Source organism: Notothenia rossii (assembly GCF_949606895.1).
Source record: "Notothenia rossii genome assembly, chromosome: 9".
Classification (NCBI taxonomy): domain Eukaryota; kingdom Metazoa; phylum Chordata; class Actinopteri; order Perciformes; family Nototheniidae; genus Notothenia; species Notothenia rossii.
The window spans coordinates 79,644,201-79,662,153 of record NC_136907.1 but is presented as its reverse complement, the minus strand read 5'-3'; the positions used below and the strand labels follow the sequence as shown (position 1 = coordinate 79,662,153).

Here is a 17,953-nt window from a genome sequence, read left to right as displayed (position 1 = left end):
GTCTGCCACAAGCGAGCGGCAGGAGCGGGGCTGAGCATCAGCTGTGGGCTTGGCTTGCTGTTTAAAAAAAAAATGTTGTATCCATATCTCTCGCTAGAATCTCCCACCATCCAACAACAACAACAACAACAACAACAACAACAACATCAAGCCTTTGGGCTCTGAAACTACGGGGCGGGCCGAGGACAAATAAACATGCGTTAATCGCAAGTTAAAGTAATTAGTGGCATTAAAAAAAGATTGCGTTACGTTATTAACGCGCTAACTTGACAGCCCTAAATATAATATATAAGACACAGCACAAGTACATCCTTTCCACTGTAAAGACCCTGTCACTTTCATTGCTCATGGTTTTCTAATGTACCCAAAGATGATGCTTTAGGGACTAAGTGATGCTTTCCCCAAAAGGACTGATTTGACCTAGTGTAATTCCCAACAGCAGCCCTGAGAGTGTTTTCTAAATGCCCCAAAATGCTGACATAATAGAATCATTTTTGGAAGCAGTTATGCGACTTTAAGCCCTTTTTAATAAACTGATGTTTACTGTTTTGGATGAAAGCTCTCACGGTTCAGCGCAGATTATGGATAGGAAATCTGCTTCAGGCGGCAACTCTAAATTGGACCTTAAAGCTGAATTTAAACTGAAGTCCCCCCCCCCCACAAGCGACAATAAAAGCAGCACGGAGGAGCAAAGTGTTTTCCACTGAACCTTGAACCCCATCGGAGGGACGGTTGAAGATGGAAGTTGTCAGGGAGCTGCGGCAGGGCTTTAGCTCGCGGCTAAATTCAAGCTACGCTAATGACTTTCAAAGCCAATCTGACACTGAGTCCCCTGGCTCTCATCTGACCGAAAGCAAAGTGTGTGTCCAGTGAAGCAAACACACACCGCCCACTGTACACACTGCAAAACATGTGCAGACGTGAGATGCAGTTAGATTTACCAACAGTGTAGTCAAATGAAATTTATTTACTCTTTAAATATTCATTAAATGCTACTTATTTTTCCCAAAAATATGTGAGAAAAGCCAAGCTGACGTGTTTTTACAGTTGAAATGAAAATAATTGTGAGTTCATGTGATTTCTTTCCTCCAACTATGCAATATACAACACACTTAACATAAAAAGTTTACTAGCTGGAAGTTATTTTAAGCAAAAATATAGGCTGTATGAGGTATTTCTTTTAAAGGTGTAAACCAGCTACAGTTTGACTGACAGCTGACTTCCTGTGGTGCAGCGAAGACAAAACAAAAAACAAAAATGAGAGGGTCAGACTCTAAATGTAAATTCAAGATGCCTCTCTGTAAAATCCACATTTCTTGCAGTGTATCTGCACCTCCACACCCTGCAGCGTTCGGTTGTGATGCAGCAGAGGAAGCATTAGCAACGCTCCACTGCTGAGTTTCTGTCTAGACTTTCATTTGGGGATGCTCTGCTCCACTTTCTGCACCGAGAGCAGCTCAACCAACACAGTTTACACATTAAACAACTACACTGAGTGATGGAGGCGTGACGTATTCTTGTAGTGGACCCTGAAGTCAGCATCTCCCTGGTTCCATCCACAACAAACCAATGGGATTTCTCCATATATAAATAAATAATCTCTGTGTCAAACAAACGTTTAGTTCAGCAGGATAATCTCCACATATTAACGCCACTTTATAATTTATGAAGTAAAAAGCTATGACTTCACGACACCACCGCTAAACTAGAGGCGGCTAATGTTGGGCTATACAGGAACTACATCACGGTCACATGACTTCACGTCACCACCGCTAAGCTAAAGGCGGCTAATGTTGGGCTATAAAGGAACTACAGCACGGTCACATGACTTCACATCACCACCGCTAAGCTAAAGGAGGCTAATGTTGGGCTATAAAGGAACTACAGCACGGTCACATGACTTCACATCACCACCGCTAAGCTAAAGGTGGCTAATGTAAGCTATAAAGGAACTACAGCACGGTCACATGACTTCACATCACCACCGCTAAGCTAAAGGAGGCTAATGTTGGGCTATAAAGGAACTACAGCACGGTCACATGACTTCACGTCACCACCGCTAAGCTAAAGGAGGCTAATGTTGGGCTATAAAGGAACTACAGCACGGTCACATGACTTCACGTCACCACCGCTAAGCTAAAGGCGGCTAATGTTGGGCTATAAAGGAACTACAGCACGGTCACAGGACTTCACGTCACCACCGCTAAGCTAAAAGAGGCTAATGTTGGGCTATAAAGGAACTACAGTACGGTCACATGACTTCACGTCAACACCGCTAAGCTAAAGGTGGCTAACGTTGGGCTATAAAGGAACTACAGCACGGTCACATGACTTCACGTCAACACCGCTAAGCTAAAAGAGGCTAATGTTGGGCTATAAAGGAACTACAGTACGGTCACATGACTTCACGTCAACACCGCTAAGCTAAAGGTGGCTAATGTTGAGCTATAAAGGTTTAGTCGTCTCATTTAGACATTTGTTAGCAACCGCCGTTTTTAAAATCCACCAGTGGGGTATTATTTACTGACGTATTTTATGTCGTAGAATAAAAATCTCTTCAGCTTGTGTTAGGGTTAGGGTTATGATGCTGCCTCCTTTCAGGGTTTTAGAACTTATCCTACTCTTGTGTGTGTTAAGTGACAAAAAGGCAGAAGTAAATCAGCATCACTGGATTGTTTTTTCCTTCACTGGTACAATAATAAAGAAAGATAAAAACTGTTTGTTGTAAAAAGTGGTCTGAGCACAGGATGCTCTCTCTCTTCGGGTCTGTAGGTTTGAAGAGGCTCTTCAGATCTCATGGAGCCTCCTGGAGCTTCTCAGAGTCCACAGGAGGGTGAAATATATTTTTTTCTTCTGGAAACCGTACAGAGTGCATTAGGAGCCAGAAAGGCCCGAAAATAACATTCATTGTATTCTTCACATCAACAGAAGACACATATATTGGTTCATGTGTTTTGTTTGAGCGAATCCGCAGCGTGTTTCTACTAATGGAAATGTTTTGTTTTAGCTTTTGCGCCTGACTGGAAGTTAGATTTATTTTTGTGTGAGCGAATCGCAGTGTTTGATTGATGCAACAATTGTTTATTAAAACCCTTGAACACAAAGTTAATCCTTGAGAGTTTATTTGCAGTTCTTAAATATGTGAAGCCCCAAAGTCCATCTGGTTTTTTGAACATTTGTTGGTTGTGTTCTGACATTTCTGCGTAGAGAAAGTTGTGTGTTGGTTGAAAAAGAAACTGAGCGATGGCTCCCACTCCAAATCTGTTTGTTTGTTTGTTTGCCAGGTGGCAGCGTGTCGGGACGTAAAGCTCAGAGATATTTATTTTTCCTCGGATCTTCAGCTGCAGGAGCTTAGCCTGGCAGAGACACAGTCATCTCTTAAATCATTCCTTACAGACGGACTTTATGTAACTTGTTTTTACAAGATGCTGCTCCCCGTGTTTGCCAGTTTAATACCAACTCTCTGACTTCACTTAATCCCTCTTTGCTTAATCTTGATGCTGTGTTATTCTCCGTAGTACATTAATCTCTGGGGAGATGTAAATACATTACGTGTTTAAGCTTAAATAATAAAAAGTTGCATCAGGAAATCTCAAACGTGACATTTGTATTTCTCCATTACTGTACATAATGCTTACGGAGCCCTAAAAACAATTACGTGTTTCTTTATCAATTGAACAATTAATCAGTATCCCCGTCATGGAAGGATTGATGCTCGGTCTAGAAAACATATATGATAACATTGTTGAACAAGATGATATGTTAAGAAAGGTTAAGAAGAGTAAACCAGATCGGCTCTCATCTCATTATATCCAAATGTGTAATCATGATTTGGCTGTTGGCTGTTTCTGAGAACTAATGAGATGCTTTTCTCCCCCCGCAGGAGAGACTGGTGTTATCAGTCCTGCCTCGTTTTGTAGTTTTGGAAATGATCAACGACATGACAAATGTAGACGACGAACACCTCCAGCATCAGTTCCACAGAATCTACATCCACCGCTACGAGAATGTCAGGTGAGGACATGAGTGTAGTTTATTCATTTAACGTGTGTGAACAGGGTTTTTTGATAAAGTTTGGAAAAATTGCTTTTAAAGAATACCTGTGAATTTGTGTTGGACATAGTGATCCGTTATGACTCATTAGGAGGGAACATTTCACATGAATGGTCCATTTTGAATTCTGAAAAACGAAAGAGATAGATAAGGTATGCTCTTAAATAGAGAGGTGCAGGAATGAGTCCTAAAACCATGACATGAGTCAGCATTTCAGCACTTCCTGTCTCCTGGTCTGGAATTAATGGTTTTCTGAATGTGTTTTTGGTTTTTACTTTAAATGTGGTCTGTGGTTAAAAGTGTTTTTGCAGTTTCTTTATACGACATCAAATACGTCAGCATATACCCCACTGGAGAATTTTAAAACTGCGGTTGCTAACAAGTGTCTAAATGAGACGACTTTTCGTCATTACGCCCAACATTAGCCGCCTTTAGCTTAGCGGTGGTGACGTGAAGTCATGTGACCGTGCTGTAGTTCCTTTATAGCCCAACATTAGCCACCTTTAGCTTAGCGGTGGTGACATGAAGTCATGTGACCGTGCTGTAGTTCCTTTATAGCCCAACATTAGCCACATTTAGCTTAGCGGTGGTGACGTGAAGTCATGTGACCGTGCTGTAGTTCCTTTATAGCCCAACATTAGCCACATTTAGCTTAGCAGTGGTGACGTGAAGTCATGTGACCGTGCTGTAGTTCCTTTATAGCCCAACATTAGCCACCTTTAGCTTAGCGGTGGTGACTTGAAGTTTATAGCATATCGTTAGCTTTTTACTTCAGCAATCATAAAGGGGTGTTCATGTGTGGAGATTATCCTGCTGAACTAAATGTGTAAGTATCATAAACGTTTGTTTGACACAGAGATTATTTTCTGCAATAATCCAAAATCACATGGAGAAATCCCATAGTTTTTTTCCAGCAGGAGCCAGGTTGATGCTGCCTTCAGGGTCCATTACAGAAATATGACATTCATGCACCACTCTTTTGTTGAAATACTGTCTATACAGAATATAAAGCTAATTAATGTCAATTAAAACAATGTTTGCTGATCAAGCAAATGATCCAACGTATGCTAGTTCCTACAGGTTCTAGAAGCTAACTGACCCTAATATCTTTGTGTCAGATATGACTGTGAAAACAGTGTTGTTTCAGATACGTTATCATATATCATTCCATGTTATTATGAAGTGTTTGGATGGTGAAGAACTGGATATTGAAGTCACATTTCCATATTTTTTTCAGCATTCTTTTCGCAGATGTGAAAGGCTTCACTAACCTCTCCACGACGCTGTCGGCGCAGGAGCTGGTGCGAATGTTGAACGAACTCTTTGCACGCTTCGACCGCCTCGCACACGTAAGAGATTTCACTAAATGCATGAAAGAGTGTTTTTTCTTTAAATGTTTGTCCTGTCCCTTTTCAGCATCAAACACTCACACTATGACAAAGAACAGTTATGGTCAGTTTAGATCCATTGTCTGATTTCAGTCGGAGCATATGGTGCTATTTTTTGTATCAATATGTCCAAGTAAAGATGCTTTCAATGAGCATTTTCTACTTCAGAAAGAGAAACATAGGATACTATATAAATACTTTATACAAGAGTGCAAAGTAGAGGCAGCTTTTAAAACGGAAATGCAATGAGGATTTTCTGCATTTTCAAGGAAATAATAATCCTTTTCCGGCCCAAATTTAGAGACTATAAAGTCAAAAACAATTAGGATCTGTTCTTCCCAGTGGCGAGCCGTCGGGGCCCTCTTGGCCCTCTGTCAAAAAGATTTTTTTTAAGTTATATTTTTCATTAGTTTTACCAAAATAACTGCATTTAATTGTATTTCAAATAACATTTCCAAAGAAATAAATCCTTTGAATCTGCCTATTCAGTGTCTGTTGGAATGTGAAGGGTTAAATGAAAGAAGCTCGTCTCTGCGAGTTACTGTGAAGAGAGGAGCTGTTGGACGTCCAGGTGGTCCAGCTATGAATTCACAGAGGGCCCAGCTATAGTAACTGAACGAGAGAGTAATGTCAGATGACAGCACAATTGACCAATCATATCTTCCCTCTAAATGGGTGGGTGTTATTATCGCGGACTTTATGACAAGTTCCGCCCGCTGTGAAACTGTTCTTGTTTCCATAGCAACAACAACTTCCTGTCAACAGCGTTAACTCGCCTTCAAAATAAAAGCATGCCAAATTACACTTAAGACATACAACTGCAACGAAAGTAACAAACACAATGCGATATCCTTTTCAATTTCAAAGAACACAAATAGGGTTATCTACAGGTGTTGTTTTGTGTGGTAGAGGGTCGCTTTCATTGATGCGTTTTGCACCCCGGGCCGTTGTTTTGATATTCCGGTGAAGTATACGCTGTGACGTAATAACTCGAGGGAAGGGGTGGGGGTCAGAGGGCCTAGGTATAAAAGTCACGGCTCGCCACTGGTTCTTCCACTGCACCTTTTATCGCTCAGATTTTAAATATACGATTTAACATGTGTTTCACATCGAGAAAAGACAGGATCGGATCACAATTAAACATGACATTTGCTTTCCACTCTGGTTTCTTGGGAGTTGATCTCTCGTCAGTGAAGCTAAATAAAGAAACTCCATTAGCCGCATGAATATTTCATTCAGAACAACAGAGGGAATAACTGATCCAGCGCTGTGTCTCATATCAGATCCAGCCGCGCTTCACCAGGCAGGATTTCACAGAAACCCACTCCACAGAAAGCGTGTTCACGTTGTTTAATTGCCTTTTATAAAACTATATATTTATATTTTCCATTTGGTAGAAGATCTTGTTCTCTTGTTTACCAATCATTTGAAATCTAGGTGTTATTTCAGACCTTTTACTTTCTATATTTTGAATTGTATTGTAGTATTTCTTAAGGTATCGTTAGGTGAAGTCATTTAAAGATTTGAGGATGTTTATCAGGCATGTAAGGAGGAAACCCCAAATGATTAAATACTACAAAAAAAGACACTATACTTTCCTTTATTGACAGATGACTGGACTTGGAGACTCATTTTTGAATCAAAAGACAGCTGACGCATCACATCATGTCAGAAAATACATTTTAAAACTCTTAAATACTTTTACTTTAATGACGCACGTTCTTCTTCCTTAAGGTTACTCAATCGACTGTACTGCATGTTGTGTTTCGTGTGTAGTAAAAAAAACTACAAATGTTTCTGTAAATATCTTTAGATACATATGTTATACATTCCTTTAAGGACACATGTTTGGACTACAAATCCAGAGAAAGATGACACTTATAAACAAAAACAATGAAGACAAATAATGTCTGTGAATCATCTTTTGTCCAATCACGGCAGAGCATTTTTTTTAAGCGCCTGACTTCTCAGAACAAAACAGAACCTTTCATTTTATGACGCTTGTTCTTGTGTCGTATGGTTATTTAATTGGATGTGTGTGTGTGTGTGTGTGTGTGTGTGTGTGTGTGTGTGTGTGTGTGTGTGTGTGTGTGTGTGTGTGTGTGTGTGTGTGTGTGTGTGTGTGTGTGTGTGTGTGTGTGTGTGTGTGTGGGTGTGTGGGTGTGTGTGTGTGTGTGTGTGTGTGTTGCAGGAGAACCACTGTCTGAGGATAAAGATTCTGGGCGATTGTTACTACTGTGTGTCGGGTCTGCCGGAGCCCAGACAGGACCACGCTCACTGCTGCGTGGAGATGGGCCTCAGCATGATCAAAACCATCAGGTAACATCAGCAATATACTGGGATCATCTTTATTAGTATATGCTGCTGTTTGGGTTCTCCCTGTAGTTTGATATGTTGGTTTGTGTGCATTTAAATGGTCTGCAAAGGCTAAAATGGAACAATCACGTTTCTATTGGCTAGCGTTCTGACATATTGTAAGTGATAGACTAAAGGGGCGGGACATCTCTAAGCGGTTGACCAATCACAACAGAGCCGGGACACTACATACTGATATACGCCTGAACATCAGCAGGAGAGGACTCTTTAAAGTAGAGACACTACATACTGATATACACCTGAACATCAGCAGGAGAGGACTCTTTAAAGTAGAGACACTACATACTGATATACACCTGAACATCAGCAGGAGAGGACTCTTTAAAGTAGAGACACTACATACTGATATACACCTGAACATCAGCAGGAGAGGACTCTTTAAAGTAGAGACACTACATACTGATATACACCTGAACATCAGCAGGAGAGGACTCTTTAAAGTAGAGACACTACATACTGATATACACCTGAACATCAGCAGGAGAGGACTCTTTAAAGTAGAGACACTAGACACTGATATACACCTGAACATCAGCAGGAGAGGACTCTTTAAAGTAGAGACACTGCATACTGATATACACCTGAACATCAGCAGGAGAGGACTCTTTAATGTAGAGACACCACATACTGATAGACACCTGAACATCAGCAGGAAAGGACTCTTTAAAGTAGAGACACTACATACTGATATACACCTGAACATCAGCAGGAAAGGACTCTTTAAAGTAGAGACACTACATACTGATATACACCTGAACATCGGCAGGAGAGGACTCTTTAAAGTAGAGACACTACATACTGATATACACCTGAACATCAGCAGGAGAGGACTCTTTAAAGTAGAGACACTACATACTGATATACACCTGAACATCAGCAGGAGAGGACTCTTTAAAGTAGAGACACTACATACTGATATACACCTGAACATCAGCAGGAGAGGACTCTTTAAAGTAGAGACACTACATACTGATATACACCTGAACATCAGCAGGAGAGGACTCTTTAAAGTAGAGACACTACATACTGATATACACCTGAACATCAGCAGGAGAGGACTCTTTAAAGTAGAGACACTACATACTGATATACACCTGAACATCAGCATGAGAGGACTCTTTAAAGCAGAGACACTACATACTGATATACACCTGAACATCAGCAGGAGAGGACTCTTTAAAGTAGAGACACTACGATACTGATATACACCTGAACATCAGCAGGAGAGGACTCTTTAAAGTAGAGATAGGATGTAACGATACCAAAAACTCACGGTACGATAATATCGCGATAACAAGTCCACGGTACGGTATTTATCACGATATTGAATAATAAAGGGAAGAAAAAAAAAATCATAATTTTTTTTTTCTTCAATAAAACATTTTTTTACTCGGAAAATGTTTCTTTATTACATAATAAATCTGATTTTTACAGCCTTTTTGTAGGATAGCAGTATTTTAAAGTGTCAAAAACAAAGTGACAGTAACAGACTGGAACAAGAAAACCAGTGTTTTTGTACCTACTGGTACTACCAAACAAAGTAAGCATTTTCTTTATGCCACTGCATCTCACAAATAAACAAGGACATTTAATAATCAGACCCTGCAATAAAATAAATCAAGTTTCACTTTAGTTTTTCAAGTAACTCAACTCAAACTCACTAGTCACTCACTCAGCATCATCCGACAGGTTTTTAGGAATATGAGAATGTCCACATTTCCAGGTATTTATAAGCTGGGGTGTTTGGGCATTTACAATATCCCCTGCTCTGGAAACAACTCTCTCGCTTGGTACTGATGTTGCTGGGACACCAGTGGTCGCGTTAACCGAATATTTTATTTAACAATGACGGAAAAATCTGAAAGCAGTCTGTCATTTTGACAGATTAGAACAAACTCGGAACAGCGCCAACGTTTCCCCGCAGCAAGGCTCTGGTGGTATGCCGTGTTATGCATGCCCTCCAAAAGGAAATGATATAGTTCCCAAACCGTAATTTGCCGTACAGATCAATACATGTCTGGGAGGTTTTGCTTCACGCTGTGCGCGTCCCGCGAGTTGCATGCACACACGGCATAACACCGCCCCCCCCCGTTGACAGTTCACGAGCATGCTCTATCGTGAACTGTTCAGACCCGATGCGTAATAAGGGATTATGACGGATATTTTACGATCCTGTCTGTCAAAATGATGGACAGCGAAAAAGTCTAACGCCAGGCTTATTGACATGGCGAGATATAAATATATGGTTGGTACTTGTCAATGTCTCTAGGTGTGTACATGTAGCCCTGTAAATACGATGTCCTTTTGTGTTATCTGTTGTTTTATTTTCATGTTGTAACCTACTTGCTGCCATGTTGGACAGGTCTCTCTTGAAAAAGAGATCGATGATCTCAATGGTACCACCTGGTTAAATAAAGGTTTTTAAAAAAAAAAGTGTTTTAAAAAAAAATATATTCTTTTTTAAAAAAAATTTTTTTTTTAAATCGCGGTAGATTTTGTCAGTCTCACGACGGTATTGGGAAGATTATTTACCGTGATACCGCGATATTCGGTATATCGTTACATCCCTAGAGATACTACATACTGATATACACCTGAACATCAGCAGGAGAGGACTCTTTAAAGTAGAGACACTACATACTGATATACACCTGAACATCAGCAGGAGAGGACTCTTTAAAGTAGAGACACTACATACTGATATACACCTGAACATCAGCAGGAGAGAACTCTTTAAAGCAGAGACACTACATACTGATATACACCTGAACATCAGCAGGAGAGGACTCTTTAAAGCAGAGACACTACATACTGATATACACCTGAACATCAGCAGGAGAGGACTCTTTAAAGTAGAAACACTACATACTGATATACACCTGAACATCAGCAGGAGAGGACTCTTTAAAGTAGAGACACTACATACTGATAGACACCTGAACATCAGCAGGAGAGGACTCTTTAAAGTAGAGACACTACATACTGATATACACCTGAACACCAGCAGGAGAGGACTCTTTAAAGTAGAGACACTACATACTGATAGACACCTGAACAGGAGGTTCTCCACATTGGGAACGATTGCAAAATGTGCGACATGGACACAAATCACACTAAATCTAATGAATACGTGTTTTGTGTACATTATATAATTGCTATCTTAGACACAGCATTATTAAACTACTGCCTATATTTTCTGCAATCTCCTTGAATCACAAAATAAGGACACCTGTTCTCTTTCACTGCAAGTCTGAAAGAATTGTATGAAAGCCGTATTTCCCCGGAGGAGTCTGACAGCAGAGTGTTATCAGAGCGTTGCCTTATCTCATTCCTCGCTGCAGCAGGTCTGTGATGTGACAGCAGCTCCTCTGCTATGTTTCGCATCATCTTAGATATGCCTCTGGCTGTGTTTCTGCAGAATATCACTAACAAATAATACATCAAATCACAAGGTTATATCACACATCCCATGCACCGCTGACACCGCAGAGGAAATGCATTCAGTGATGGCATCATACTTTAGAAAAATAACACAAGAGGGATTTTCATAAGCTCACGGATCATGACACATAACTGAGTGTGTAATCTCCATGTGAGAAAGAAGGATGTGCAGCAGGACACACACACACACACACACACACACACACACACACACACACACACACACACACACACTCACTGACCCGGCGTTCAGACCCCGAGGACATCTCATTTTATTTTCCTCTTTGTGGCATTTGGTCCGCGCTGCCGGAGCGTGACAGAGGAGGAGTGTGATGTTTGGAGGAAGGGGGGATTAGGGGAGGGTAAACTGTCAGATATGCACTGTGTTCAGTTTAAGTCAATATGCTGAGCGGCTTACAGAAGACCACTTTGTGCTGCAGCCTTCTTCTATATATGTGCGGACATTTTAATTAAAAAGACAGGATAATACTTAGTAGATACCCGGCTCTGAATCTGGCCTGGGACTTTTTGCCGTGTCAACTCTGTCACTTCAATAACTGGTAGCCATAGCAACATAATTAAAAACATTATAATAGAAGTTGCAACAGATTGCTCTAAAATGTTGGAATAAATAAAACTGAACATCAGCAGGAGAGGACTCTTTAAAGTAGAGACACTACATACTGAGAGACACCTGAACATCAGCAGGAGAGGACTCTTTAAAGTAGAGACACTACATACTGATATACACCTGAACATCAGCAGGAGAGGACTCTTTAAAGTAGAGACACTACATACTGAGAGACACCTGAACATCAGCAGGAGAGGACTCTTTAAAGTAGAGACACTACATACTGAGAGACACCTGAACATCAGCAGGAGAGGACTCTTTAAAGTGGAGAGACTACATGCTGATATACACCTGAACATCAGCAGGAGAGGACTCTTTAAAGTAGAGACACTACATACTGATATAAACTTGAACATCAGCAGGAGAGGACTCTTTAAAGTAGAGACGCTACATACTGATATACACCTGAACATCAGCAGGAGAGGACTCTTTAAAGTAGGGACACTACATACTGATGTACACCTGAACATCAGCAGGAGAGGACTCTTTAAAGTAGAGACACTACATACTGATATACACCTCAACATCAGCAGGAGAGGACTCTTTAAAGTAGAGACACTAGATACTGATATACACCTAAACATCAGCAGAAGAGGACTCTTTAAAGTAGAGACACTACATACTGATATACACCTGAGCATCAGCAGGAGAGGACTCTTTAAAGTAGAGACACTACATACTGATATACACCTAAACATCAGCAGAAGAGGACTCTTTAAAGTAGAGACACTACATACTGATATACACCTGAACATCAGCAGGAGAGGACTCTTTAAAGTAGAGACACTACATACTGATATACACCTGAACATCAGCAGGAGAGTACTCTTTAAAGTAGAGACACTACATACTGATATACACCTGAGCATCAGCAGGAGAGGACTCTTTAAAGTAGAGAAACTACATACTGATATACACCTGAACATCAGCAGGAGAGGACTCTTTAAAGTAGAGAAACTACATACTGATATACACCTGAACATCAGCAGGAGAGGACTCTTTAAAGTAGAGACACTGCATCCATAAAGGAGATAACAAAGGAAGCATAGGAGATCCTTCCCTAGCATCTAAGAATCAAACGACTCCTATCGTTGCTTCTGGGTCATTTCCCTCTGTTAGCATCTCCCTTCTTGAGATTATTTACCCATAACCCATCAGTGACTTCCTGTTCGTATCACGCGTATCAGTGTCGGCTGTCACCACGCAGTGAAGTCAACACGCCTCAGAACCCTGCGAACATGTTGGTTTTTGCTCCAGGGCTTGTTCTGCTCCATCGGACTCTGTGGTGTCAGACTGAGGCAGACAGGCGCTCTGAATATGGCAGCATTTCATAATTCATATCGCCTGGTGTTTGTAAACGCAGGTTCGTTTACTCCCATTTACTATTCTTCTGATGATGTTTACAAGAGGTGGGGTAATTATGCGTGTAGTGCCTCATTTATCATCACCATGCATATTAAAATGAAATACTGTCTGAGGTCAGATGTGAGTGCAGAGCAGGTGAGACTCTGTATTGTTTGTTTTCAGTCATTTTCGCAACATTAAATCTCCTTTTACGCAATTATACGCTTTTTTTATTGACTTACCTCAAAACATTAGCAGCATCTTAAACTTTGCATTTCAGCTTCAATAGTGATACACCACTACATGTCATAGTGCAGTGACTGTCACGTTGACCTCTTTATCCACAGGTGACAAGCTTCCCTCGACAAATTACCTGTTTACCAAAATATCTGAAAATCTGAGAATTCTGGCTCTTTCTTATATTCTGACTTTTTCTCAAAATCCTGACTTTTTTCTGAAAATATCAGAATTAAACATTTTCTTAAATAATGTACTTTCTCTGAAAATCTCAAAATTCTGACTTTTTTCTGGAGAATTATGATTTTTTTTTCTCAATCTCAGAATTATGCCTTTTTCTTAAAATTGTGATTTTTTTCTGAAAATCTGAGAATTCTTGCATTTTTCTAAAAATCGCAAAATTCTGTATTTTTGTCCTCAGATTTGTGATACGCTTCTGAAAGTATCAGAATTCTGTTTTTTCTTAAATAACGCGATTATTCTCAAAATCTTATTAATCTTTTTTATTTCAAAAAATCGAAAATGATGTAATTTTTCCTGAAAATTCTGAAATATTTCAGAAAATTCAGATTCTTCTTAAATAATGTGCTTTTTCTCAAAATCTCAATATTCTACCTTTTTTTGGGAAACCCTAAATTAATTTTTTTTCTGAAAATGTTGACATTTTTCCTGAAAATTTGAAAAATGTTCTCAAAATCCGATAATTCTGCATTTTTCTCAAATGTAAGACTTTTTTCAGTAAATCTCAAAATTCAGATTTTCTTCTGAGAATTCTCATTAATTTTAATTCTGAGATTTTCTGAAAAAGTCAGAATTTAACCTTATTTTTTCTGAAAATCTAAAAATTCGTACTTTTTTCTGGAAACCATGAATTCATAATTTTTCTTTAATAATGCCTTTTTTTCTGAGAATCTCTTTAACCACATTAATCTCGAAATCTCAGTATTCTAACTTTATTCTCAAAATCTCATAATTCTTATACTTTTCTTAAATTCTGCCTATTTCTCGGATGTGAGACTTTTTAATCTAAATTATATCAATTAATCTTCATGACTAACTGCAGTTTGACTTAATTCACAGCTCATTACCTGTCACAATCTCCCAGCATGCCTTTCACCTCACACTCATCAGCGCTGTTATGAAGCATGAAATGTTTTGTGTGCTCGTTTCTCGCTGAATTAACAAACAATATCTGCGTTGTGTTTTTTGCCAGAGGTCAAACTCATGTGTATTTGCATTCTGATTTAATGCACACACACTCAGAGAGACCCAGAGTTACCCCCGGCATAGCTGAATCAATATATACATGTTTTATATTCTACTTACATGTTGATCATTACATTTTGACCTTCATATAGGATTTCCCTTCACAGTTTAAAGATTCATTTGAGTTACATGATATGATTAGGGTTCTATTTTAAGTTTTGTTTGCATGTTTGATCATTTATTACGCATTTATTATTCATTATCCATCAAAGTGAAGCTGTAGAGAGGGTTAGTGGTTCACTCTGTTTTCCTATGTGTCCATGAGCAAGGCACAAAGTATCTAACTGCTATTGATTAATGATGAGTGTTTTTCTTATCCTATTTATTTAAAATGTATTAAAATATAAATTAAAAAAGCTTAAAATACTTTATCCTTACAATCCATAAATCCAACAATATTTAACTAATGAATATCTAAATAAAACGTTCCCAGTTGATTAACTACATGTTTTAATATGTATTACTGATAGGGGTTATATTCATTCATATGTGCGTATTTGAATACATATCCAGAACAAAGATTCAGTTTGAAAAACTTGACTTATTGTCCATATATGTACGCTTTAAAACAAACAAACAACAGTATAAATAAAACAACCCAAAGCTATATAAATAAACAATACACAAACAATCTAGTTTTTTTTGTTGACATACAGAAAGAGAGGAAAACGATTGTATTACTTGATAAATACATTAAAAAATACTTTCAACAGCGATGAATAAAGTGTTTTTAGGAATAAAGGTTCCTGTGTCTTTGATGAACAAAGCTTCTGGAAACTGGAGAGCTTGTCGCGACTGAAGTGGAGATTCCTGGCTCAGAATAAGTCACGATTCAAATCTAAACATATCTCCATTGTTTCTCCCACAGATACGTGAGGTCTCGTACGAAACACGACATCGACATGCGGATCGGGATCCACTCGGGCTCGGTGCTGTGCGGCGTGCTGGGCCTCAGGAAGTGGCAGTTTGACGTCTGGTCCTGGGACGTAGACATCGCCAACAAGCTGGAGTCTGGAGGAATCCCCGGGTCAGTAAACACAACAGATTCAGGGGTTATTCTAAAGGCAAGGCACGTTGATTTATATAAACACAAGGCTATTCAAAGTGCTTTACAGAAATGAAAGACATGAAGAAATAGTGCAGCAGAAACATTTAAAAAAACACTCATTTAAAATCAAAGATGATAAAACATGAATAACAGGTACATGAATACAAGTTAGAGAGCAGTGTGAGATATGAATAGATCAATTAAAAGCAGCGGCAAAAAGAAAAGTCTTCAGCCTGGATTTAAAAGTAGTCTTCGTTGCAGCGGACCTGCAGGTTTCTGGGAGTCTGGTCCAGATGTTTGGAGCATAATAACTGAATTCTCCATGTTTAAGTCTCTGGGGACAGAAAGCTGACCTGAAGACCTGAGAGGTCTGGATGGTTCATGATTTAGCAGGAGGTCAGAAATGTGTTTTGGGCCTAAACCCTTCAAAGCTTTATAAACCAGCAGCAGGATTTTGGAATCTGTTCTTTGACTTATTTACCTTTTACTTGATTTTTTGCTTTAGAGACACAACGGTGCAGTTTAGTGCGATCATTTCAATAGAGGTTGCTTTTTAAAATGTGAAAATAAATGTGTTTTTTGATGTTTGCTTTACACCAAAGTGTCTCTCGGCCAAATGTGTTTTCGCCCTGATGTTTGGCGCGGAAACAGAGCGAGATTATTTCTCAGACTGCAGGATTTAAACGTCCTGCCAGCAGCTGCTGTCGAGCCTGACCTGTGGTCTCTCTGGTATATAACAAGGAAGCACGGACAGAAGATATCTGAATGTCGGATGATGTTTTGGGTTCACCCGACACATAACACAGTCTAGAACGAATTTTCTTTCTTTTCTCAAAAATCGGACTTTTTTCCAAAAATCTCAAAATTCTGCCTTTTTCTTGAATTCTTCCTTTTTCAGAAAATTGTGAATTTTTTATGAAAATCTGAGGATTCTGACTTTTTCTCAAATGTAAGACTTTCTTCCGACAACCTAAAACGTACTTCTTTTTTTTCTGAAAATCTAAGAATTCTGTCACTTTTCCTCAAAATCTGACTTTTATTTTCCCCAAATAATAATACTCTATTCCAGGGGTCGGCAACCCCTGGCATTGGCACGCGGCACCGTAACCAGTGGCACACTAGGAATAAGTGGAATAAGTGTGCAAAATATTTAAATTGTATTTTCGGATCCTGAACGAGACCGCCGCCAGAGCGCGTCTCCCCGTTACCTGCAGAAGGAAGCCATGCACTCAACGCAGCCCCGCTCTCTTTATCTCCAGGTGACTTTCTGCCGCTTTCCTCCGTGGTGCAGTGCTGATCGTTTCACCGCGGAGGAAAGCACTTCACTAATTGCAGTACCCATAAGGAGCTGTACAAATGCCGCAGTTTTTGCGTGGCTGTGTATTTAGTTGAAAGCCCAGTGGCGATCTGCTCATCTCTCATCGAAATAATATGCTACAAAGGGGCGGACTGGCCATCTGTGTGTTGAACTTTCCTGTCGGCTCCCAGACCGTAGTCGAGGAGGGCAGCAGCAACAAGCTTCAGGTTCAATAACCCACTTTAGCTTAAATGACTGGAGAGAGGCGAGCTCTTCTTGGGAGGACGTTGCATTTATTTAGCTGTTCTTCTGTTTCACAAAATACATCACAGACCTCTGTTTTTCTGCTTTCCCGTTTCACTTCCAGAAACATACACACGTTCCCCCCTCACTGTCGCTCTACCATCCACACACACACATGCACAAGCCACACCCCTCTCTCTCTCTCTTAAAGGGACGCAGCGAGGCTCCCCCGCCCTCCTGCTGATAGTTGACGAGCGTCAAGCTCCTCAAACCCCCCCCCCCAACCCCCCCACGTTGATAATTCTCGATCGTTGGCACGCTGATAATTTTATTTTTTTCAAATGGCACTTCATGTCAAAAAGGTTGCCGACCCCTGCTCTATTGAGATGCTAATGTTGCTATGTGTCTGTTGAAGGTGTCGAGGGTTTTAAGGAGTTTTTGTGCTGCCCCCTAGTGGCCGAAAAATACTTACCCCACCTTTAAAGCAGGATGTTTCCATGCTTAAATTAATCTCAAAATTCTGACTTTTTTTCAAAAAGTCTCAGAATAAAATGTTTTCTTAAATTATGCCCTTTTTCAGAAAATGTTATTATTCTTACTTCTTGAGGAAAATCTCAACATTTTGTAAT

General features: G+C 39.8%; 1 protein-coding gene across 2 annotated transcripts in view; it reads left to right on the top strand.

The window, feature by feature from the left end:
• Positions 1-17,953, top strand: part of adcy8 (adenylate cyclase 8 (brain)) — a 116,688-nt gene that overhangs the window by 51,132 nt on the left and 47,603 nt on the right. For both annotated transcript variants that reach the window (XM_079652209.1, XM_079652210.1), the window contains 4 exons: positions 3,884-4,014; positions 5,291-5,402; positions 7,633-7,760; positions 15,605-15,763. In XM_079652209.1, the coding sequence (XP_079508335.1) occupies positions 3,884-4,014; positions 5,291-5,402; positions 7,633-7,760; positions 15,605-15,763 (530 nt within the window). The remainder of the gene's footprint in view (positions 1-3,883; positions 4,015-5,290; positions 5,403-7,632; positions 7,761-15,604; positions 15,764-17,953) is intronic.